The following is a 24,712-nucleotide window of genomic DNA, read 5'->3' as shown; positions in this document are numbered from 1 at the left end:
TTCAAAGACACCCAGAAAGCCTTAGCAACTTCAAACAAAGAAGTAGTCATTCAACTAAGAAAATTCTTTGCGTGTGTATCATTCAGAAGTTGACATTTTATCTCTTTGGGAAAATAAGGGAGAATTTGCCTAGAAAATATAAAGATTGGGATACAGCTCTGTTCGAGACACATGGCTCGAAGTCAAATACTGGTTTGAACAAATACTGGTTTGAACAAATAACGTGGATTATGTTAATTATTACAGCTATTAAGAAGAACCAATTGCTAATTTACATACAGTATATACATATTAATATATCATATTAATAATAAAAAGCTGGCTTTATGAAAATAGTGAAAACTTCAATTGAACTTCTCTAAAACCATCCCTATTTTAGATTTTTCAGTCGTGTCAACTTCTTTAGGATAAGTGAGTCCCATCTTACTACAGTGATAATTTTTCTAAAAATTAAGCCAGCTAAATTATATTTTAGGATGGGTAGAAAACAGAATGTGTTAACAAACATGAGACTATCGTGTTGTATCATCCTTAATTGGGTAGAGGACAAAGTTTATACCATTATTCTTACCTTTGCACAAAGCTGCAATGCAATGCTACTCCTGGGCACTCCTAAAGATGAAACAGAGCAGTAGAATGTCCACGGAAGAACTATAATGATCCAGCTTAAAAGGTGACTATGTGAGGGCTCTATGTGAAAAATCATACAATGATGCTCAATCGAGGAAGGCAATCCAGTAGGAGATAGAGAATCCTATATTGCAGAGCTGGATAGGACTTTGAGATTACTGGGTCCAGTCCTGCCTTTTACACTTAAGGAAACTGAGACATGGACAGGCTGAACTATGGCAGTACAGCAAGATGGTCTCTTGACTTGGGTTCTAGGACTCTTCCATTATAGCATGCTACTTTTCACAAAGCGGATGAAACAGCTGGGAAGATACCTTCATCATAATTCAAATCAAAATATAAAATCACGAATGGTCTCAGTAGGATTTCCAAATCCATTCGAACTAACCTATGCTTAACTTATAGGTTCAGTAAAAAAGGTTTGAATGGGGTTTTTACCACTCGTCAATTCCTTTTAATCCCTTGTACAACCTCTGAGGCTGTAACAAACAGAAAAGCTGCCCAAACTCTTGGGAATCATAAAGCAAGAGTTGGCATCTGTCCTGATCTAGGCACCATCTTGGTCTTTCATGTACCTAAATCAAATGGCCTAGAATTCTCACGGAATTCCATGTTCCAAACCCTGTTCAGTGCTCAGGAGTCTGAGAAGAAAACACTCAGAGAAGTGCCAAGTTTATTAGCGTGAGAGAGTACAACCCTCACATTGCCACCAACAGACATAGATCCCAGAGATGCATGCCCTGACCTCACACCAATAATTAGGGAAAATCTCTTGAGTTGGAAGGCACCTTAGAGGTCACTAGCTTGATCCTCTCATCTGATGTGTTAATCCCCCTTAAACATCTCCCTCCAGTGAACTGAAATCAGATTCTGTTTAACTTGTAGCCACGATGGAAACTGGTCAGCCCTGAACCTGTACTCTGGAAACAGAGAATGTTTAAGTACTATATGGTAGTAGAGGTAAAGTTCCTTGGCTTAGGCCCCATTTCTCCCTTTTCTTATGAGAAAAGCTTCTCAGAGTCCAGTGCAAAGTCCTTCAAAATCCCTCCACCAAGCACAAAGCACAAAAACAGGAGGTTTGGGACTAGCAACTGGTAGTGGGTTTTTGTTCTTGAGTTTTCAGAAGGTCTAGTTCTTGGTCCACAGAAAGCCTCTGTTGCAGGGTTCTGGGGCCAGCCCTTTCCAGGAACATCTTGTCCTTATGCTCAGGGGATTCCTCCCAGAGAAAGCTAGGTCTGCTGTTCCACCAGCTGTAGTTTGGCAGTCTTGACTCTATGAGCTTCCTTCAGGTTCCGGGCACGGACTTCTGGGTTGGAAATGAACTCCACTTGTTGCACAGGGAACCAGCCTCGCTCCCCATCTGAGAGTCTCATGCCCTCCAGCCAGCCTACAGGCAATGGGTGGGAAGAAGAATTACCCAGACAGACTCACAATAATTCCCCCAGACTTTTCTGAATGGTAAGGCTGAAATGACTAGGGAGGCCCCAGCATTGGGAAATCCAGTCTCCCAGTATGTTAACCATGCTGCTCTAGGTCTGGCAAGGTCTACAACTGCCTACTCCTGAACTACTCTTACGCATTCAACTATGTTTCCCCCAAAATATATGTTGAAGTTCTAACCCCAGGTGCCTCAGAATGTGACCTTGTTTGTGAACAGGGTTGTTGCAGGTGTAATTAGTAAGGTTAAGATGAGGTCATACTGAGCAAAGTGGGCCATTAATCCCATATAATCAGTAGCCTTACAAAAAGACAGAAATTTGGACACACACACACACACACACACACACACACAGAAGGAAGACAGAGGTAGAGATCGGAATTATACTGCCATAAGCCAAGGAATACCTGGAGCCACCAGAAGCTGGAAGAGACAAGGAAGGATCTTCCCTGAAAGGCTTCAGAGGGAGTACGGCCCTGCCAACACTTTGACCTCGGATTTCTGGCTTCCAGAACCATGAGAGAATAAACTTGTATTGTTTTAAGGCACCGTACTTGTGGTACTTTGTTATGCAGCCCTAGGAAATGAATACATCTACCTATAGTGTCCCACCTCCAACGCCCAGCTTACTCCTGGGCTCTCCCTCTTACCATCGCTGCTCTGCTGAGTCACCATTACCACGTCTGCCTTCTCTAGCGCCAACTCGTCATTCTCTCGGGGTTTGTAGGCTCGAAGGCACTGTACTTGCGGGGAGTCTTTGGAAGAGAAGAGGGTGAAGAGAGGTTAGGAAAGGCACATGACTGGAACAGAAGAGGAATTACAGGGGAAGCATATGAGGACTCAGGATAAAGTCTGGGCTTTAGAAAGTTACAGACAAGTGAGACAGAAGAATCTTTCTCCTCTACCAGGAAACAAAAGGGCCAATAAGGAAATGAAAATACTGGAACTGAAATGAGTCAAAAATTCTATTTCTCCGGGGAAGATGCATTGAGAAGTCCACTGTAACAACCTTCAGTGACTCATTACAAATACTCAGATTCTGCTAGAGGCCCACATTCCCTCTGTAACTTTCCCTGACTCTCCAGTCCACCAAGGATCCTGAACTCCTTTAACACTAATTGTCTAGGCCACACCATCTACCTCTTGTCTAATTGCCTTGTGTATGTGTTCTGCCTCTTCAACTAGATTGTAAAATCTGAAGCTGTGACTCATTCTCCATTTTTGTCACAGTACCTACCAGATCGGGCTGGAAGAGCTGCAGCCATGGGGCTCCAGGTACAATCAAAGTAAGGCACTCAATCCCCTCAGCTTTGGTTTCCCCACTTGTAAATGACTGGGTTGATCAAGATGACCCCTCGGGAGATTTTCTGTATTTCTGTGTTTTTCTGAGCCAGAGGAAATTTCGTTTTTAAGATCAAGATAACAAGCCTCAGAGGTCTTCTGACCCATTAGCCTCCAACCTTACACTCTTTCTCCTTTACCACACTGCACTGGTTCCCTCAGAAAACAAACAGAATGCTGCATTATTGTCTGTATTTCATTTACATTTCTTTTTAATATTTACTAATGTTTGAGAGAGACAGAGAGAAAGCAGGACAGAAGATCTGAAGTGGGCTCTGTGCCGACAGCAGGGAGCTCGATGCAGGGCTCAAAGTCACAAACTGTAATATCATGACCAGAGCTAAAGTTGGACGCTCAACTGACTGAGCCACCCAGGCACCCTGATCCATTTTCTAAAGCTTATCTCCAATCTGCCACTCATAAGACCACAGTGAAGGAGGACATCTTGCCTTCCTTCCAGCTGGGGGACTGAAGGCCAGCAGATGGGTTCACAGAGTGAATAAGGTAATAGAACTCAGTTTACAACCTGAGTTCTCCTACTTCCTTTTCAGAGGTTCTTTGTATTTGTTTGTTCTTTTGAGTCACCAGTGTTCCTTTGTGTTCAGTTCGTCTCTGGATACCAGTTAGGGAATTCTCGCTGAAGGACAACTGTGGGGCTTTAGGAGACCCAGAAATCTACTCTTCACATGAATGCCAGACACATGCATAATGTGCGTGTATGTCTGTGGCTACCTGGAAGCCTGGGCTAAGGGTGGTGAGCTCAGGTCATTCTTCACAGGAGAGGGTGTGGTTATGACAGATCTACTGGGTTGCTTCCTTCCACAACTCCTACTCCAACCATCCTATTTCTCCCTATTTCCCCAAGACGTTCAGGCAGGTAAAATCTAGGCAGAATAATCGCAGGATAGATTTACAGGGACAAATATTTAAAAAGAGCAAATTATGGCCCAAGGGAGAAGATATACAGCAGAGGAGGTGGTGGCATAGTGGTGAGTAGTCTTAGGTGGATCATCTCAGCTGCTTAAGCTCCAATGGCCAGACTTCCACTCTGAAATTCTGGATAAAAGCAATAAGTGGAAGGTTCTCAGAGTTACCACCCAGCCTCCTAAAGTCCTGCATCCAAAGGTGACTTCTGGCCCTGCCATTTTTCTCTGCCTTTTATACCCTCACTCACCGTAACACTCTAGAAGGTCCAACTCCTCTCTGGGCATGGCCAAGGCTGAGATCCATCGAAGCTTTTCACTTCTGAGAAAACAAAGCAGGGTCAGCTGCTTCAGCTGTAGCTCTGGGGTAGAGGACAAAGGCCAAGGATGGGGTAGGGAAATGACTGTGGGAAAGACTTGGCCGGTTCAAAGCATTGTTTAGTTCAATGACATCAAGCACAAAAGTCAATGGGACTTTGCTTGGTTGGAAATATAAGATCTCCAACTGTGTGTTAATGTGTTTTGTCACCCTTTATTTTTCTCCTTCTCTTTCCAGGCTTACCCTCTTAATAGCATATCTTTCAAGTGGGGACAGAATGTTAGCTTTAGACACATGAGATTTTCCATTTTGTAATAAGCAAGATGTCCATCTTAGTTTAGATCCCCACTATCACTCTGCAGAATTCTCCACACTCTACTCCCCACCTCCCTTCCTCCAAATACTTCAGAGATGAAAAATATTTTGTAATCACAATTAGATCAGGGAGACATCTGTGCTATTTTTTTTTTTTTTTTTTTTTTGGTCGTGCAATATAACCCAAGCTGATTTTGTAATCATCTGAAGGATTTTGCATTATCTTAGCCTCTGCTTCCAAAAACGCTGGAGTAATTGAGAGCTGACACTATTTCTATTCCAGGAAGAGGCTGCCCCAAATACTAAACAAAGAACAGGAGTCTGTAACTGACTACCTGACGGTGGTCACAGTTTGCATACAAACCCCTGTACCAGCCCCTCTATTCCATAAGTGAAGACGGGTAAGGTCGATCCTACCCAGAGATGTCTTCCAAGAGACAAAACGGAGAAAAGTATCTACAACATAGGGATCGATCCTCAGACCATTTAGCATCATGTCAAACCTTTAAAGGGAGAGGCTTCTTGTATCTCTTGTAACAGCAGCAACAGCTATGAGCTTATAGTTTGTTCATTGTTTTAGGCACTGTTACTACATTTTATAGGTATTATTTTTAATACTCCCCAAAATGTATGTGTGTGTATTATATTATTATAATAACATAATTATATAATATGGTATATTATAAAATATATAACATATTATAATATATAATAATGTATATTATTATTATTACTAAAAACATGAGCAAATCACGGTTGTCAACACTATGGATTTCTGCTCAACAGAGGCCTGGGTTGGAAAGTGGGAGGGAGGAAAGCTAAAGACCCCCCAGTGCTTGTCTTAGTCACAAAGTGTCCACCAGCCTTCGGCACTGCAGAGTTTCTGGCTTATACACATGACTCGTGGACGTCAGTAATTCAATTCTTTAGTTACTCCATACCAGCCCGTCTCTTCTCTGTTGTCTCGCTCACTTTGTCCTTCTTGACTGAAGAGCAGAAAATAGATGCTAAACATCGGCAGCAACTCTGTACCCCTTCCCACCCCGTCTCCTGCAAGTCGTCTATTAGCTCAGAGTTTGGGTTTGGATTTCTCCTCGGATGCTCTCAGTCCGGAATGGGCTAGATCGTGCTGCGGCTGTCCTCTGGACACAGTTTCTGTCTCAGCCCCACTTTCTTCCCAGGCTGTCCTCCCTTCCTCCCTCCCCCCGACTCCTCTGCCCAGCCCCATCTCACTGGGTCTCTGTGCTGAAGAGGAACTCAGTCTGGGTGCCCTGTGCGTTGTGCAGCAGGAAGAGCCGGAAGAGGTTTTTGTGAGGTCCGTGTAGCTTCATTTCACACTTTTCCCCTCGGATGGAGGAGAAGGGAGCATGGTCGAATACCAGGAACCGGCTACCCCTGCAAAATACGAGGCTTTTCAACTTGATTCTACAGTTGTTATGCTTCAGCCACCGTCATACCTTTGGATTCAAAATCCCTGTCCTGTGCAGCTTGCAAATCCTCATAAAAACCACGAGGTGGTGCTACCTTGCTCCCAAGATGGTGGCTCCAGAGAACCCAGGGATTTGTCACAGAGCTGGGAAACCACATGTCTAGTACAATGAATACTTCACCACTTGAAAGAGTTGAAGAGATCGAATCAATACCAATTTTCTAAAGCCCTTAGGACCAAAGAGTTAGGATCTGGAATTGGCTAAGAACCTCTAGACTAGTAGGCTGAGTCTAGCCCAAACAAGCTAATTTGAGAATGCGAGCAGCTCATTTGCTACATTTTGCTCCATGTCTACAACACAGTTCAGGCCCTGCCACGTGATCTTGTGACATAATTTGGTGGGATCCCCTTTTCTGCTTCGGACCTTTCTTTCTCTTCTCTAGCCCATGACCTGCACTCCATGGGTTGAGCCACTGAGAAGGGCTCCCCCAGGAACACGACCCTTTACTGTCCCTTTTAGTCCTGCCCTCTGGCCCCATCCCCTTTCCCTCCCGTTCTAGTCACTGACTCTCGGGGCCGAGACAGCAACAGACAGTCGTTGAAGAGATGCAGGTGAACTGGACGCGTGTTCAGTTTCCTTCGCGGCCCTGGGGACAGACTGAACTCGAGGGCCGTCAGCTCTCCACTCTTCACCAGCCAGCGTGACTGCGATATGAGCGGGAATATCTACAGGGAGGGGAGGACAGAAGAGGCAGCGCGTCACAGACAGGGCAAGCGAGAGGCTTCCTTGGTCCCGCCCTCCTCACCATGCCTCTTCCTCGTGGCTTCCGCCACTGACACCCTCTTCCACATCATCCTTCCTGTTCATCACCCATCCACTTAGACTGCTCCTCCCAGAGCCCTCTACCTACCACTGTCTCCCGTGTGGCCCCCACGTCCACCCATCAGGCGAACAGAAGGTGCCTACGCTCCAACCCAGGACAGTGACTATGTGACAAAGCCCAGCCCTAGAAGCCTGAACTGAAGGACAACTGGATGACCCCAGTCGAGGCATGTGAAGGAACACGGCAGGGAACCGTATGCTGTGTGTCTTAGAAGTTAAAGGATTCGTGCAGTTCTGACTTTTGTTCTTTCCCTGATTATAACCAGAGACGTAACAGGAGCAGCTGGAGCCGTAAGTGGGAACAGGGATAAGGAGAAGTAGGTGGGGTCTGCTCGGAGTTGCAAGTTGGGTAAAGATAGGGGTGCTGGAATACAATTAATACGGGGATAAAGGATTCCCCTCTCTTCGAGGGAAATAAGGATGGGACCTGTTCTGAGGCGGAATCTGAACGCGGAATGCTTATTTTACATTTGTATTTTGATGGGAGATTTTGGCCCTATATTTGGAATCCATTTCACATTGCGTTGGTTAGATCAGATGAAGACTTGATCGAATATTGACTGATTTAAGTACCAAATGTTATTGTCATCAAGGCTTACACTGATAGGTTCTCCCTCACCTGTCCCATTCCCAAATGCACATTCTCCCCCTCGGGTAACCCCTGTCCTACCTTTCTCATGTGCCCCTTCCAGCCTATCTCCACGTAGACACAAGCAAATGCATGCACAGATCTGTACCCACGGTAATATGCTACGGTACGCACAGCTCTGTGTCTTTCCCTTTTCAATTAACAATATACCACAGAGATTGAAGTAGGCATTTGGGTGTCCCAGAAACAGGCCAGAATAGAAGACACACAGCAGTAAGGGCAGAGACCGGGACGGCGCGCGCAAGACGGTTCTACGCTAGAGGCTTGCCTGGGGCGGCTTCCCAGGCAGGGTGGAGGTGCAGGGGACCAACTCACTTTGCACTCAAACTCAATCTTCTGGCTCAGGTAGATGAGCTCCTCTGTCCGGCGCATCCTCTGGACATTGTTGTTGCAGTCTCGGATCAGCTGAACCGTGGGTAGGTTGAGGAAAGAGGAAGAGCACCGTGTTAGAGGCTTTGATCTTTGAGTCCTCTGCAAGAAATCTGGAAGTTGGTTGCGACGGCCTCCGTCTTTTCTAGCAGGCTGGAATGGTGTGAGGGCAGCACCAAATGGCAGTTCTAGGCCTCGGGTATATTTTGCATGACCTGACGCCATTCCGGGGCGGAGTGGACGTAAGATTTAATCTGGGGCTGGTGGCAGTGACAGCATGGCCCCTTGGTGTAGAGCATCCTCAGGGTGGGAAGGAGGCTGGGGGGAGGGGGCGGGTGTCTGGAGGTTTGGTGGGTACAGTGAGGTGGCTGAGCGATCCCATGAGCAGGGACCCCTGCTCTCTGGAGTCACGGGCCTGCGCAGAAGAATTCTCCGTGAAGGACAATCCTGGGCGTCTGAGTGGGGGTGGTGGCTGCTTACCTCCTCCAAGGCATGATGTGCCTTGGTGGCTTCTGCTTCCTCTGAAGAGCCAGGCTGTGTTCTCTTCAGAATGTTCTGTAGGACAAACAGTAAGCAGGAGCCAGATGGAAAGAAGGGACGGGAAAACAGGAAGAGAGAATTGTGGGTAAGCTACTGAAGTCTAGGAACCAAATTTTTGCAGCAAATTCACCCTGGGGGAGAGCGGTGAGGGCGGTGGGCAGAAGAAGGCTCACGTGGTCCACAGGGTGTGGAAGAGGGGCAGAAGCATGCATGGTCCCGGGCCCTGGGGCTCCCGGAGATCATCTCTTTCGGGTGGAAGGAAGAGGTCTGGGGGACGTGCTGTACCTGAAGCAGCAGTTTGAGACGGGTGATGCGCTGGAAAGGCAGGATCAGGAAGGACTTGAGGGAAAGGCGCTGGCAGACAGGATCGCTCTCCAGCTTCTCCAGAACCTCCCGGAAGCTGCTGTTGCTGTTCCTGCGTGGGCAGCGAGCCTCCAGTGAGGAGGGCCGTGGGGAGGACTGGGGACACAGCGGAGGCACAGGGAGTAGAGATGCAGTGGAATGTCTATGGTGGGGGTGCCCACGTGTGACGGCTGAGGGCGTCTGACCTGGAAGGTGCTTTGGGGTTGGGATCACAGAGCAGGCACAAGAAACATGGGCTCTTGGGATGCTGCTCGGGATTGGGGTCCGGGGGTTTTAGTGCAGCAAGGTCACTGCAGGGCTCGCGTGGGGACTGAATAGGGATCAGGTCTCACAGCAGGACTTGGAAGGTGCGTTCCTGGTAGGTCTGGTTGGTGACGTAAGGCAGGTAGACCCGGCGGAAGTTGGGGGCATGGTTCAGGACCACATCGCACACTTGGAAGGTGAAGATGTTGTTCTCGAAGTTCTCCTCCAGGTCTGAAAGGAACCTGTATAGTATTCACACACGTCTCATGAGACTTGGGGGCCTCACGTGAGCAGCTGACGGACCCCTCCTACACCTTGAGTTTGTGACTCCTTCTTTCTGTTAGGCAGTAACTTCTACTGACTGTCCTTAGCTCGGTGCCCCTGCCGTGCTCTAGCGTTCTCTCCAAGGCAATCCCTAGTTTGCCCTGATCTAACCCTCTGCTCCTTATATTCCATTTCTTGTTCTTCTTTTGGTTCTGCTCTGGCTCTCTGATCTTCACCCGTTGCCCATATCCCATCTCCAGTGCATCCCCTCAACCTGGGAAGCATCTCTCATTCATCTGTTCACCCGTTAACGGATCTACCCACCCACATACCTTCTCCCCTTCTTTGCTCTCCCTATTCCCACAGCGCTGGGAATCATGGAGGGAGAGCAAGGAGAGGGTTTCTGAGAGAAAAGAAAACCCAACTGACAGTTTAGAGGCTAAAGACACCGAGGCTGAGTTTGGGACAAGAGGAATCTCACGTGGTGCTGACTTCACGCACGTCCTGTAAACGAGAGAAGAGCCACTGGTATTCTTGGTTGGTAAGGGTGGCCCGCAGTGGGGCGGAAAGCTGGAAATGGTCCACTGCCACATGTAGACTGCGCAGGTATGAGGCCTCTGACACAATCAGCTCGAATTTGGCCTGGAGGGTAGGAGAGGAGATTGATTAAAAATAGTCACCGAGGGGCGCCTGGGTGGCTCGGCCGGATGAGCGTCCGACTTCAGCTCAGGTCATGACCTCACGGTTTGTGGGTTTGAGCCCCACGTCGGGCTGGCTGCTGTCAGCACGGAGCCAGCTTCAGATCCTCTGTCCCCTTCTCTCTCTGCCCCTCCCTGGCTCAGGCTTGCTCTTTCTCTCTCTCAAGAATAAATAAACATTAAAATAACATAAAAAAACAAACATAAAATAACAAACATAAAATAACATAAAATAACATAAAATAACATAAAATAACATAAAATAAAATAAAATAAAATAAAATAAAATAAAATAAAATAAAATAAAATAAAATAAAATAAAATAAAATCGTTCTCGAGTCCCTGGCACTTGCTAGCCACTGCATAATGTTCGAGGGGCAGAGCAGGGAAGGGGGCAGACCCTCTCTGATAGCTTGCAGTCACATCAGAGCCTAACCTGGTATCAGGAGGACAGGGACAGAGCATTTGAGGCCGAGGGAAGAGTGTGTACAAGCCCCTAAAGGTAGAAGAGAAAAAGGTACTTTCAAGAAGCTTAAGTAAACTGAGTGATTTGGGGAACTAAGTATTTATACTAAAGGAGTGGCAGGACCTGGAGCCGGAGAGGTAAATGGGGTGTCTTCTGGAGGATTCCGTAAACAAGGTAAAACGGTTTGGACGTAAGACAACGGGAAGGTTAAAAGAGGCTTTACGTACGGAAATAACCTGATCAGATTTGGTTTCTGTAAAGGCTATTTCTGAGCACGGCATGGAGAAAAGAGCCGAAGGGGCAGGGGCGTCACGTTAGGAAGCCGTCGTAGTAATTCCGGGTGACAGATAGAAGCCTGAATGGCCACGGGGATGGGAGAGGTCGGCCAGTTTCGTAACTTTTGAGGAGGCAGATTCGGAAGAACTTGGTTCTTTGCTAGAAACGGGGGCTGGAAGAGCAGACGGAGTCACAGCTAATGTGTCAGCTTTGGAGTTTGGTAACTGAATGAATGGCGGACTGACTCACTCTCTGAGCCACAGGACTTTGAAAGAGGAACAGATTTAGGGGATGAAGGTGATTTGAGGTTTGGGGAAACACGGGCGCAAGGAGGATATTTGAGAACGAGTTGGTGCTGTTGAGGTTTAATGGAGAAGGTCCAGCACGTGAGAACTTGTGTGGACTTTCCAGCAGGGGGCGCAATGGCTCACGGCCCTGTCCTCCTCGCGCTGGGCCACCCCTACTCTTCATCCAAGCATGCAGCTTCGGGGTAGATGCACGAACAGAACAGAAAAGGCAAAGAAGACACACGCACGCACCTGGGTAATGACCCTGGTAATGACGGTTGAGTCCTGGTTCCAACATTCAACTGACGATAGGACTTGGAGTGGCTCACTTAACCTCACTGAACCTCAGAGCTTCTTGCCTTTTTGTGTAGGTACAGTGACCCCCATGTCACAAAGACGTTGTGCCAGTCACCAGAAATGGGGTTGGTGCAAGCACTTCGTAGACCCCAGAAGTGCTATTTTATGAAAGAACTATGTGCATATAAGCACAGAGGCTTCTCTTCTCAGAAACGGAGACCAGGGCTGGCCCAGGAGCCCTGGTGGGATTCCCAGTATGCTGGAGTTGGTGAGACAGCCAGGGTCCAAACGCTCTCCTGGTGTTTGGTCCTTAAGTATTGGGCAGATCATTGACTTTCTACATATCCTCTGTATGCTTGACAAGTTGAGGTCAGAACAAGAGCCCCAAGCCTGAGTCTCAAAAAAACCTAAACATTTATAGCTGCCTCTGTTTGATTTGTTTATCTCTAAGTCCTTCTGGCCAACATTTTCCTCCTTCCCACCTCTGAGAGAGGGAGAGTCTGGCAGTAATATGTATCAAACTAGGCACCAGACTTCACACTAAAAGCCAGACAGGGACATTTCATTTAAACCACACGGCCACCCTGAAAGGAAGACATCAGTATCCTCGAGTTTTAGGTGAGGAAACAGATTTAGTGCAGTTATCGAACTTGCAGTCACACAGCTACTAAATGGTGAAGCCAGGATTCACACCCAGGTTGGCCTGACTTGAAATTAAAGTACAGTAGAAAACATTTTTTGGGTGACTATTGTGCATTGGGCACTTATCTTTTTTGGCTCTCCCACTGACTATTGGTGACCCAGTTTTACGAATGGCAAAACAGAGAGGTAGAAAGAGCAAGTAATCTGGTCAAAGTTAAAGAGCCAGCAAACAGAGAAGTGGGCTCACAACCAGGTCATTTACTCCGGAACCCAGATACACAAACATGACTCCATGATGCCTTTCCATGGTGCCATACTGTCTTCCTGGGAAGAAAGATTCTATTATTTTTTTGTTTGTTTGTTTTTGTTTTTGTTTTTGTTTTTATTTTTGGGACAGAGAGAGACAGAGCATGAACGGGGGAGGGGCAGAGAGAGAGGGAGACACAGAATCGGAAACAGGCTCCAGGCTCCGAGCCATCAGCCCAGAGCCTGACGCGGGGCTCGAACTCACGGACCGCGAGATCGTGACCTGGCTGAAGTCGGACGCTTAACCGACTGCGCCACCCAGGCGCCCCAAGGTTCTATTATTAAGAGCAGTTCTCCACGTAAAACCTATTAACGGTAATAAACACCGAACAGCCTTGCCACTGGGTCTAAGGACCGAGCTGAGACTGATGGTCATTCCAAAGCCTCTAGGAGACCAGTGGACCACAGGACAGCTACAAAGGACTCAGCAAAAGAGCCACTGCAGGTGCTTTGGTTGAAGAGAAAACCTCCAGTGTCGTGTGGAACCCTGGTTGAAGAGGGAAATTTTAGCCTAGACTGAAGCAACAGAGAAGGGATTAATTCCACACTCCTCCCAACAAATTCAGAGGCACAGTCACTTCCTACGAGCCCCAAATAGTGACAGGTGGGAGGAAGTGGCCCGTGCCGAGGGCCAGCGGGAAGGTTCAGAAAGCAGTTCAGACGCATCAGAGTGGAGAGGAGTGGAGAGGAGCGATAGCCGTGGTGCAGGGGCACATGGTGGGTTTTTGATGGGGACAGCCTGCTCTTGCTGCCGGTGGCGGTAGCGAGCAGGAAATGAGAGCCTTTGCTTTCCCTCCAGTCCGCCCCTGCCCTGCCCGGTACCTCCTGCAGTTTTTGGTCTTCGTGGGTCATGGAGAGCAGCACGGTGCTATTGCGCACCACCGGGATCTCCTGCCAGAGGGAGCTGCTGGAGGCCACGGACAGGCGCTGCAGGTAAGACTCCGAGGAGACCAGGGCTCTCCGGGGCTGCCGGGGGGAGGCGGGCCCGGGCGCCTCTCCCAGGCTGTCCAGCCGCTGCTGGCTCTGAATCTCCTTGTTCAGAACCACATCGCTGTACTCCTGGTAAAGCAGATGGGCTGCAGGGGCGAGGCAGCACGGCAGAGGGAGAGAACGAGAGAGACAGGGATGCTGAGGCACAGAGACAGAAGCCGCCAAACTGCTTCTGGCTCTCCTGGCAATCCTCTCTCCCCGCAGATATCACCACCCCGCAGTGGGGAGCCGCGAGCGCCAGTGCTGGGCAGCAAGCCACGCGGGTCTACGGTTTTGTTTCAAGGTACTCACAGGAGTTGACGAGCTTCGAGCAGCGTCTTGAAAAGCCTCCCAACACCTCCTTTGGTTTCTTCTCCCTGTGGAGGCAAGAAGGGCTCTGGGGTGCTTGCTGGGCACTGAGGCAGAGAAGCCCCAGGTGACTATAGATGAGATAGTCTCTGATTTCTGGGATGTGTGCTGGGGTGTCAGGGCTGAATCCCCTGAAGAGGCAAGTTGTGGCCCGACCCATTTTTAGCCAGTTCAGAGCTTTTCTGGAAGACATACTGAACTTCCACAGGGCGGTTAGTTCATGGCTAACGGGCCTACCTAGGAGGATGGGAGATTCAGACCCAGCTGACGGAACCAGGAAGATAAAAGATGCCCTTGCTCTGGAATCCTGGTCTATGTCTCTTCCCCTCCCCATCTCTGGAAGAGACAGGGTCCCAGAACCCCTGGCAACTAATGGAAATCTCGGTATCCTCAGAAAAGACAGTACAAGTGTGTCTGTTAAGAGAAAACATGACTCACCGAAAAACGATGGTGTCTGAAGGGCCACGGGATTTTTCTACGGCTGGACCTTTTGTCTCTGAAAATGGAAATGGTGAAGTAACGGGATTTTAGAGGCACACTCTGACAGCCGAAGCAGGAAAGACCTAAAGTGGGAGACGTAGGTATCTGGGGGGATATGAGGGCTCAGCTGGGAGGACAGTGCCCAAGCAGAAAGCATGTGAGGACACTATTCCCAGGTAACGTCCTCGTCCCTGGTGTCAGAAGACAAGAAGAGGAAGTTTTCTCTACTACTAGGAGGACACCGAGCCGAAGAGTTGGGAAAAACAAACACAATAAAAGAACACCATGGCGGGTGACAGGGATAGAGGGGAAGGAAAAGGCAGAGTGCTCCAGTGAGCACCACAACACTCTGAGTTGAGGTTGGGTATGTGGAGGAGTGAAGCCAGCAGAGGGAAGAGCAGAAGCCCTGGGGACAGATGAGTGAGGTGGAAAGAGCTGGAGAAAGCGTGGTCTGACACGAGTGTCCCCATGATCCCTGCTCCTTGCTCACCTGAAGAGCCCTCAGGCAAGATAGAAGGCCTGCGCAGTCCTTGCCGATTCCAGCCCTTGTGCTTACTGGACCCCTCGCGAGGGTCTGCAACCTGCCCGCTGCCGCCCTCCGGGGGTCTCCCTGGGTCTCGCCTGTGGGGCCAGCTGGATGCCTTCTCCAGGTGGGGATGGCTGAGTTTGTCTGACTGCCTTGCTTGGCCTCGATCCAACCTCCTCAGGCCATTGGCTCCTTCCTGAGGGGCTGTTCTTCTCAAAGATCCTCTGGCAGGGGCCTCAGACTCTTCTGAGGGTCCTGGTTCAGAGGCAGGTCCCTGGAGCTCCAGATTCCAGGGCGTGGTTGGGGAAGAGGGACTCAGAAGGGTTGCCATGTTGCTGAAAGCCATGCCAGGGGACACTTCACTCTTATTCCTGCTGGTAGAAGCCAAAGAGTCTGTCGATCGACCCATAGCTGGGGGCCAGGAGGTACGTCCAACAGAATGGGGAGTGGAGACTGTCCACTCTTGACAAACAGGCCTTGGCTTGCCCTGACCCCCTGAATTCATGAGTCCTCCCTGAGTGCTCCTGCTCCTCCCCCTGGACTTTGGGGGTAATGGGGGTGGTTCAGTGGGGGGATCCATAATAGGGACAGGGGGTAGAGGCCTGTAGATCCTTGCACTACTAAAAGAAACAGGATGGTGGGACTGGGACAAATCAGGGGTTGGGGGTAATGGCTTGTTGTATCTCAGTTTGCGGGAGAACGAGGTCTGAGGAGGGTGGGGCGTGTCTGGGATAGAGGGCAGAGGTCGGTGCTGCCTTGCCACAAGGGGGTCAGGAACTGGGGGAAGTGGGCCTTTGGGGGGGCCATGTAGCCCCAAACCTGGGGCCAATGGAAGAGGATGGGCACACCGCTTCAGTGTGGAAACCCCTGCATGGAGATGGCTGTCTCTTTCCACCATGGAGGGTTGGACACGCCTCTTCTCTGGGGTAGGGGGGGGCAGAGGTTCATGGATCCTCGTATCTACAGAGACAAGGGGTGGGGAAGAGCCATAGGCAGGAGGCCCTGGGGAAAAGGCTGAAGTGTGTGGGGAGCCCCACGGCTGGCTGCTGTGGGGACTGCTGGACATTTCTGGATTTGAAGTGAATTCTTGAGAGTCTTGCCCCAGAGTGGATAATGAACTAGGGGATTCTGGAATGATCCTGTGGTCCCTACCACCTTTCCTGTCCCTTCTTGGAATCACAGAGCCACAGACGGCAGGTTTGGGGGGCCTCTGGGGCAACTCTGAATGGGAGAAGGAAAGTGATATTCCCAGCAGGTCCGGAGTTGGCTCTGTCCTATGAGAGCCCGGGAAGGAGTTGCTCCTCAGGTGCTGGACAGCCCCTGTAGGGTGGCTGGGGGCGCTCTGAGGGCTGGCCCAACTGGAGCTGGTGGAGATTTCCACGGCGGCCTCTGCAGAGGGGAAGCCATGGAGGGCAGCAGCGGGAGTCTCCAAAGCCCCACAGTGAGATGCCCTGTTGGTCCAAACAGATGCTCTGGAGGTTTCTAGAGAATGGGCAGCAAGAGACGGCTCCCTCCTGGGAGAGGCAAGTGGGGAGCTGGCAGATGATGACGTAGTTGTGCTGGGGGAAGCTTCAGCAGGACTGGAAGGAGCTGAGTCTGGTGTCCTTGGAGGAGTCCCGGATGTACTGGCAGAGGCCATCTCAGTCCCCACGCCGAACACCGTCCCCTTCCTAGGCTCAGATCCCTCCTGCTGGCTATCCTGAGCTGCTTCTTGGTCAGGTGACTCCCCAGCAGGAAAAGAGCCAGGTAAAGAAACGGGCTGGCAGGACCATCCTCCTGGCTCCAGTGTAGGACCCAGAGCTGTAGGGGATAGTTCCTCAGCCCGAGGCTCCTTCTGAGTCCCAGGAGTACTGGTCATGGGGTAACAGGCGTCTAGAAATAAGTCACAGGGAGAAGAGACCTCAGGGGCTACCAGAGCCAGTGTGGAAAGACCATCATGGGCTTCCCCTTCTCTGGTACTCTCTTGTCTGCCCTCTGCCCACAGCGGGTCCCCAACCCAACTCCCTGGTTCCTCCTCACTTGACCCCGCCTCCTCTACCTGCCCCTCCCCCAGCATCACTTGCCCCTGCAGAACTTGACCTTCTTGCCTTCCAGTTACTCTCCCTGGTTTCCCCACCAGGCTTTGATTCTCCTCATACGGGGCGTCCACGCTCCCCTCTTCTGTCCCCCCTAACGCCCTCCTCCCCTCCTCTCCCTGCTGTAGACCTCGCTGGCCCCGAGGCTTCCTCTCCTCCTCACCATAGCGCAGACCTTCCAATTCCCCACAAAGCCTCGTTCTTTCTCTCTGTTTTGCGAGCATCACATCACCTGGTGTCTGTTCCTGGCTTTGCCCGTGTTCTCCCTCCGTCCCCTTCTCCGGCTCTGCCAGTTGCTCCTGCTCCCCTACATGCCCACCCTCCCTGACAGTTCCTCCGTCCTGGAACCCCACTTCCGCTAGCCCCTGCTCCTCCAGCCCCTCGAGTGCCCCTCTCCCTTGACCTTCTCGCGCCCCCAGAGACCACAGCTCTTCCCCCTGCCTGACGGAGCCCCGTGGCTGGTTGGTTTCTGACAGATGCTCTTCCCAGGCAGGTCCAAATCTGGGCTGAGCAGAGGTGTCTGGAAAAGTCTCCCCCTTCTCTTCTGCACGTTCCGTTCCCCAAATCAAAGAAGTGAGTTCTGGTCTAAATTCCATCTCCTCGCGGCCACCCAGCTCACTGGATACCGGGACCATGTCCAGGTGTTCATCCTGGGCAGGACGGGCCCCGGGCTCTGCGGGAGCCCGTGTCCTTGCCCGTCCGTCCTCCGGGCTCTGAGGCGCCACCTCCGGATGCTCTGGCGTGCCCCAGGTCTCACCCGCAGCGTCCTCCTGGTTGGTCTCTGCACCTGCAGAGGCTTCCTGGGGGAACGAGGTCATGCTCTCAGCTGCACAGCTGTCCACATCCCTTAGGTCTCTCTGCTGCGCCTCCGAGAGTCTGCGTCGCTCTGCCCAGGTACAGGATGGCACCTAGCCTTCTCGACCTTCGGGCCCCCAGGCGGCGGTCTGACTGCTCCCCCTGAGGGCTTCAGAGGTAACACTGAGCTCTGCTATGGCAGGGATGGGGGTCGAGGCCCTGAGTGGGGGCTCCTCAGCCCGCATCAGGGCAAAGCCCTAGAGAGGAACAAAACACAAAGTGTCCATCGCCCTTTCTGCTTCTACCTATCAAAGGAACACAGCAGCAAGGACGAGAGTGGGGGATTTCTTTGGTTCCACTTAGAGTCATTCTTTGAGACAAAAGATACTCAACAAAGTAAGCAAAAGCCTCTATAAAATGTATGTAGGCTTATTTATTTACCCATCTAATAAATATTTACCAATATTTAAGTGCGGGGCATTCAGTGGACAGGACAGAGAAAGACTGTGTCCTCATGGAGGCTTGTGGAAGAGACAGATAATAAATGATTCAATTAGAGGGTGAGACCGTTGTCAAAGAGCACCAAGCACTCCCAGGGGTCATTACTCTCCAGATTGCATTAGGTCATACTGTCTCTCCCGGTCTACTCTCTGGACACCAAGCGTGACTCAGTCCCCTATAACTCCCAGACACTGTGAGTGACACACCCTAGATCTAACAGCCCAGAGAAGCAGAGTCTGAAGGCGGAATCTTCCTCCAAAGCTGCCGATTGGATTAAAATAGGTCCGGCCATTGTAGCAAGTGAGTCTGAGGTACTCAGGCGTAGTGTTATCTCCCTATGTACAGTCTGGATTTTACTCATCTTATTTTCTTCTAGAGTGTCTAGCAGGGCCTTATAACTCATTAATAATTGTGTATGCAATTTTAGAAGCAGCTGTTGTAAAGCGGAATGATAACTAGACTCAGTAGATTAGAACCAGAGCAGACATGGTGCTTGCCCCTTTCTGCCAGGTCCAAGACACCTGCTGGGTGGGTACCCGCTACTCTCTTATACCCCCCCTGCTTTCAACAACCTTATGAACTCCTCCCATCACTTCTCAGAAGATCGACCTTCCCACCTGTCTTCTCACTTCCAAAAGAATACCACATCCCCCACCTTGCAAAGAATTTAGAAACCAATGGAGAGAGGAGCTGCTTCAACTCCTTGTGATTCAGAGCGCTCTGTGTTTGGCTCTTTCCACTCTTCCTGCTTCCTGCTCTGAGAGCACAAGAGGCGTCCCTGCCCCGAGGCGCCATGTTCTTTAGCCTGGCTTCTTGTGGCATGGATTTTCTCTTCTTCTCACCCCTCGCCCCCTCTCTGTCAGAGCCATCCCACAACTGAAGCATGGCCCTGGCTTTCTCATCTAAACTGTAAAAGAATTGTTCATGCGTGTGGTCCTCACCTCCTCACCTCTCCACCTGCCTCTATCCACGCCTCACTGGTACCACTCTACCCACCGCCCCCACAATCGCCAATGTCGTGGCTCTTGTCGGTACTGGATACTCCTAACATTAGCACTCTTTCTTGTTATTTGTGAGACTACATACTCCTGGTTTAACCCTGGAAGATTTCCCAGTCCTCTGACCAGGTCACTGTGCTCCTCTGTCTATCACTTCTCCTCTGTAGCATTTGTACGGTTACCATTCTGTGTGCATCTTGATTTACCATCTATCCCAAATAACAGGGGGTAAGCTTCACAAGATCAAGAGCTACATCCGTCTCGCTCAACTGTCTCCACCTAGCCCAATACTCGGCCCACATTAAGTGCTCAGTAAATGGTTTTCAATTACAGAACAAAATTCTTGTTTCCCTCCTGGCCCCACCTGCCCCATATCGCACACGTTGCCAAGTCCTGTTGACCCCACCTCTTATGCACCTCACGTCTGTGCACATCTCTCCATCCGCACTGCTAGCCCCTGGTGCGCTCTCCTGTCCTCTGTTACCAGGCCACCTGGGGTACAGCCTGGCCACCAGCCTCCACAGAGCTTCTCCTGCCCTGTTTTAAAAAAAAAATTTTTTTTTAAGGTTTATTCATTTTTCAGAGACAGAGAGACAGAGTGCGAGCAGGGAAGGGGCAGAGAGAGAGGGAGACACAGAATCTGAAATAGGCTCCAGGCTCTGAGCTGTCCACACAGAGCCCATCGTGGGGCCCGAACTCACAGACGGCAAGATGGCAAGATTGTAACCTGAGCTGAAGTCAGATGCTTAACCAACTGAGTCACCCAGGCGCCCCTCCTGCCCTATTCCCAAGGCATTCTCTGCTCTGCATGGGAGTGATCCTGAAAAGCCCCATTTGTAGTTTAAATTCTCCAGTGGCCTCCGACCACCAATGGGATGAAACCCAAACATTTAGCCTGGATTATATGCCCTCCACGCCTGGCCTCTGCCTTACTGCCCTCTGCCCCCAAACCCCCTACTCCCATGCTGTGGGCCTCTGCTGCTCCTGTGCTCGGCATCCTCTTCTGCCCCAGTGAACCCTTTATTTCTCTCACACTCACTGCACTTGTAATTACCAAGTTCATGTCTATTTTCCGGGCTAGAGAATGAACTTCATCAGGGCTCAAACACTGCCATGTTAGCTGCTCAGTCTCTTTGCCTGCAGCTTCCTTTGCTCGCCACAAAGATTTATTGCATGGATGAAGAGAGGAAGAAAACAGAGTTAAAAGAACGTCGTTCGATTTTTAGTTTGGTCTTTTACATATCTTGCTAGTTCTGCTCGTTGTAATTTCAGACAGTTGTAGGAATCCTGCAATTTATTGGAACGGCCATTTTCTTATCTTTAAAAAGGGTTTAAATTCTTTCTTTGCAAGGAGTTCTAATGAAGATCAAATAACATTAAAACGTACAGTGTCAACTTTAAGGGTCACAGAAGCGTTAGGGATTGTAATTACTGCTGAGGAAAGAGAAAGAAGAAAAGAGAAATGTAGGATTCATGAGCTGGAAGGATTTTTAGGGACATACAAGAGACACTTGCAGATGAGGAAAGTGAAGGTCACATAACCTAGGCACTTGTTCAGACTTCTTAAGCAAATGGTACAGGTGAACTCAAACCAAGGTCTCCCGACGCAAGTCTGTGAGAAGCAGCCTCAAGTCCTGCTGGAAGAAGCTGGCAGGTGGCTGGCCTAGAGAAGATCCCAGGGGCCTACGGAACCCATAGCTGCCCCTGGACCCGCACATTTCCTATCTTCTCTAGGCTTAACGTGGGAGCCCAGCACCCAAAACGTCTGCTGTCCTGCTGAGATACTGCACACACATATACATGCTGGCACAGGCACCCATCCACACGTGCACACAGGCCATAAGCCGCCCTTGCAGTTTCTACGCAATAGAGCCTGATATAACCAAACAGGTCCCCAGCCACCCCACAGATGTAGCGTGTGACAGGTTCCTGGCCACCCCATAGACACAGATCCCATCTGTATGGGGCACAGAGCCACGTCTAACATAAGCATACTTGTGTAGAAGAATTTTTATGTCCTTTTCCAGTTAACTGACACGGTGCGTGATTTGCTCCCTATTTCTAGACCTAAGTACAAAATACTATAATCACTATGGATGATACTGTGACGTGACCCTATTCTCTCAACCACACATTAAATAACTGTAGTTGCTCGCCGTAAACACTTTGTGAAACTTGGCTCCTACCGGCCTAAGAAGACTGTGTAAGTCCTAAGTCTTCTGTCACCCACATCTGTATTGTCCTGGCCCTGTCCCCACACACACTCTCATGTCCTCAGGATGGACAGCCTCTACATACACCTGTGTCTTCCTGCTCTGTTCAGGCTGCATCTCTCTGCACCCTGTGCCGCACAGACCTCTTCAGTTCAAGTTACACGAGGCGTGTCTGTCTCCTACAAGCCCACTGGCACTATTCCTGACACTGCCTCTATCCACTTGGAAATAATGGCAGTCACCGGGTCAGCCACCATTTATCACAGAGGAAAAACATACCCTGTGTCCCCTATACCTGATCCTGTCCTAGTAATGCTATTGCAGTCAGGCACGACCAAGTACAACGTAAGAAAGCTAAAGGAAATCTGCAAGCCATGGTTCCACTCCCATAAAGGCATCAGGAGAGAGGCTTTTTGGATTGCCCGTTATGTTAGTCACCTCCTCATCTCCACTGGGGGGAAGGGGGTGAATAACCACCAATTATCAGAAAACAGGTAAACTGTGGCATCATGCTAAACTGGTCTTCCTCTAGACCAGAGACATTTTGCATCTGCTGACCCCATCCACATGTAACTTCTGGCAAGACAAAGCCCTAAGTCGCTCTATTAATAAATACAGCGACAGAGCTCAGTGTCTCCTTTGGAGCCCCCCAACACCTTAGGTCTTGTCCATTTCTAGTCACCAGACAGGGAATTGTATTTCACAGATTATCCCCTCCTCCCTATCATACTGCTTGTTCTTTGAACCGATGTTGAGTGTCATGTGTATTTTTCAGGACCAGGCTTCCTAGATTTTGTACCGTCAGATTCAAGTATTCTAGAATCTGACTTACATCAAACATCACTGCAATACTCTTGAGATTACAACACTACTGAATTTACACGATACCGTCTATACTCCGGCTCACCTTAGGAAAATACCGCACATATCAAAACGTTCTCATTTTGATTTAGAAAATAAGACCACCATACAGATATGTGCCTTTACTCACTCTTTGATAATATTGTCCACAGTGTTACAAAGATACTAAAATAAGAGAGCTTTCTGGACCACTAGCTTGCTAACACCTGTGTTCTATCCATTTGAGGAAAGCCCCACCATCCCGATGAAAAGTGTAATAAACATCTCTTATGTGTTCCCTGATGCTTGAAAACACCACATCATCCACTGTCTTGTAGACCACACGGGCTCACCTGGAACGTCATTAGTGGCAAATGACATACACCCCACAAATCCATCCACGGCCCTGGTGCCATCCACATAGATAACAAGAGTGTGAGCGCCCTCTGTGTGTCCTTAACACAGACCCTGAGGGGGACCTTGTTCTGGTCCACCTTGCAGACGCTATAAATGACCAGCTCTTGTTCACTCTATACACACAGTGACTCATCCCTGTCTACAGCAGAAGCTGCAAGTCACTTGTTTTGAGTCTACACCACTGACACTTTAGCAACACTGTTCCTGTTCGACCCATGATCCTGTGAGTGACCCCATTTTTGTCCACACCGCATTGTGACCAACCATTCCACACACCACAAATGACACGTTCCTGTCTATCCTACAGACACCATGCTTCATGTGGCCACAGACAACCTCAGACAGACTGTTACGGGAAGCCATACACTCTGGGGACCCCTAATATATGAGGACCCCTGACTATATTTAGAATTACTGTACTCTTTTAAGAGTACATACCTGCCTACCTCCCGGCCTCTCTCCTCCCCGCTAGGGTAACAACATGCAATCCTCCTGCTAAAGAGACTCTCTTAGAACTGATATCCCCATCCTTCTTCCTCCCCAGCCCCCAAGAACCCCCTCACTAGGCAGGTCTTCGGTTTTGTTAACCCAGGTTGGTTAACAAATGACCTCCACTTTGCTGGGGCCTGGGCCAGGAGCTCCCTCACGCTCCATGTGTAGGTAAAACAGCAAGTCTGAGAAAGAGGCCACATGCAGAGCTGTGTAGCTAGGAGCTGGGACTTCCGCAGGGGGCCAAGGCTGCAAGACCAGGAACGCAAGCCGGGGAGCAAAGGAGGGAAGAAACTGGAAAGGAAAGTCACCCTCTCTCCCTGGTCTGACACACCCTTCCCCCTCAATCTGACAAGAGCCCTGGCCAGAGTTCACTTCTAGGTAGATGGGAAGGCAAATCTGTCTCGGGAATCCAAGATCCAGGAAGGGGAGAGGGCCTGAGATCTGAAACCCCAGGGACATCCGGATTAGCTTTCCTAGGGCAGTCCTGCTGAAAGGCAACCATAAATGATGCTCAGAACTAGCGTTGATCCGGCACCCCCACCGCAACCCCATCTCACCTCCCCAACTGCAGAATGCAAAGTCACCATCGACAGAAGCTTTGGAAGTACTTCGAATATATGGGGGAATAGGGTGGGGGCAGGGCAGGAGTCCTTTTTACACGTTCAGGCGTTTCGTGGGGCAGAGGAGAGGCGTGTACTTAGACGTACACAGCATGCGAATCCAGAGGAAGATAAATGAAGGAAGGCCCAGGCCCGGGGAAGAAAAAGGAGACGACAAAAAACACCTCTAGTTAGGGGACAAGGACCACAAAGGGAACCTCAGTTATTTCTTATTCCCCGGGGGTTAGGTTTCCCCAGGGCCAAGACCCTGAAGGCAGAGGCCCGATTCTTGGCCCGGGGAACATCTGGGGTCCGGGTGCCCACTTCCAAGGCGGGGACCAGGCCGGAAGCAAATTTTTCAGGCAAGAGCCTTCCCTCTAGCTTCCTTCCTCTTCGGACCAGGGTACTCGGTCACACACCCCGAACTCTGCCTATCTGCCCTGCCCCCCATTTCCGGAGCCCGTGCCCGGAGACCCAGCTGGGGCTGGCCCGGGGTGGGGGGTGGGGGGGTGAAGGCCTAGACTCCCCGTCCTTCCCGGCCGTCCCTCACCTCCGCCGGGGCTCTACAGCCGCCCCGCCCGGGGCCCCCGAGCGGCGAGGGAGGAGGGCACCCACCTGGGCAGTGTCACATGCCGTCTCGGCCCGAGAGTCCCCTCCGGGTCCCAGGCGCCGGCCGGCCGTCCCCGACGCAGGCCCGGCCGCCCCAGCCGCCCCACCCGCGGCCCGCCCCTCCCCGCCCGGACGGGAGGGAGGGATCTGG

At 50.4% G+C, this 24,712-nt stretch overlaps 1 protein-coding gene across 7 annotated transcripts; it reads right to left on the bottom strand.

The window, feature by feature from the left end:
* Nucleotides 1-1,285: 1,285 nt before the first annotated feature.
* On the bottom strand, nucleotides 1,286-24,712 carry ARHGEF5 (Rho guanine nucleotide exchange factor 5). Of its 7 annotated transcripts, none has more exons than XM_078438314.2 (17): nucleotides 24,568-24,712; nucleotides 19,798-19,928; nucleotides 17,501-18,149; nucleotides 14,987-16,894; nucleotides 14,455-14,512; nucleotides 13,960-14,024; nucleotides 13,501-13,754; nucleotides 10,188-10,348; nucleotides 9,532-9,684; nucleotides 9,122-9,251; nucleotides 8,777-8,851; nucleotides 8,243-8,332; nucleotides 6,964-7,121; nucleotides 6,200-6,361; nucleotides 4,584-4,654; nucleotides 2,719-2,823; nucleotides 2,086-2,645 (listed from the first exon to the last, which is right to left on the bottom strand). In XM_078438314.2, the coding sequence occupies exons 3-17, from the start codon at nucleotides 17,913-17,915 to the stop codon at nucleotides 2,347-2,349; spliced, it is 4,104 nt and encodes a 1,367-aa protein (XP_078294440.2). In that variant the 5' UTR covers nucleotides 17,916-18,149; nucleotides 19,798-19,928; nucleotides 24,568-24,712; the 3' UTR covers nucleotides 2,086-2,346. The 7 variants fall into 7 exon arrangements, with proteins under 7 accessions (XP_060489362.2, XP_078294432.2, XP_078294430.2 ...); XM_078438317.2 differs by having other exon boundaries at nucleotides 2,087-2,645; nucleotides 17,855-18,149; nucleotides 24,568-24,711; XM_078438319.2 differs by having other exon boundaries at nucleotides 2,087-2,645; nucleotides 17,885-18,149; nucleotides 24,568-24,711.

This window comes from Panthera onca, chromosome A2 (assembly GCF_046562875.1).
Source record: "Panthera onca isolate mPanOnc1 chromosome A2, mPanOnc1 haplotype 2, whole genome shotgun sequence".
In the NCBI taxonomy this organism is placed as follows: Eukaryota; Metazoa; Chordata; class Mammalia; order Carnivora; family Felidae; genus Panthera; species Panthera onca.
Note: the sequence above shows the minus strand (reverse complement) of the source record. Positions and strands in the feature narration are given on the sequence as shown.

What these genes read in the sequence shown, in the direction of transcription:
- ARHGEF5 (XM_078438306.2), bottom strand. Translation starts at nt 17,915, where the DNA reads ATGACCTCGTTCCCCCAGGAAGCCTCTGCAGGTGCAGAGACCAACCAG. An exon ending in AAGACCAAAAACTGCAGGAG is followed by an intron (nt 10,349 to 13,500) that starts GTACCGGGCAGG and finishes CCTACCCTCCAG; the next exon opens with GCCAAATTCGAGCTGATTGT. An exon ending in GGACCTTCTAGAGTGTTACG is followed by an intron (nt 2,824 to 4,583) that starts GTGAGTGAGGGT and finishes TCTCTTCCAAAG; the next exon opens with ACTCCCCGCAAGTACAGTGC.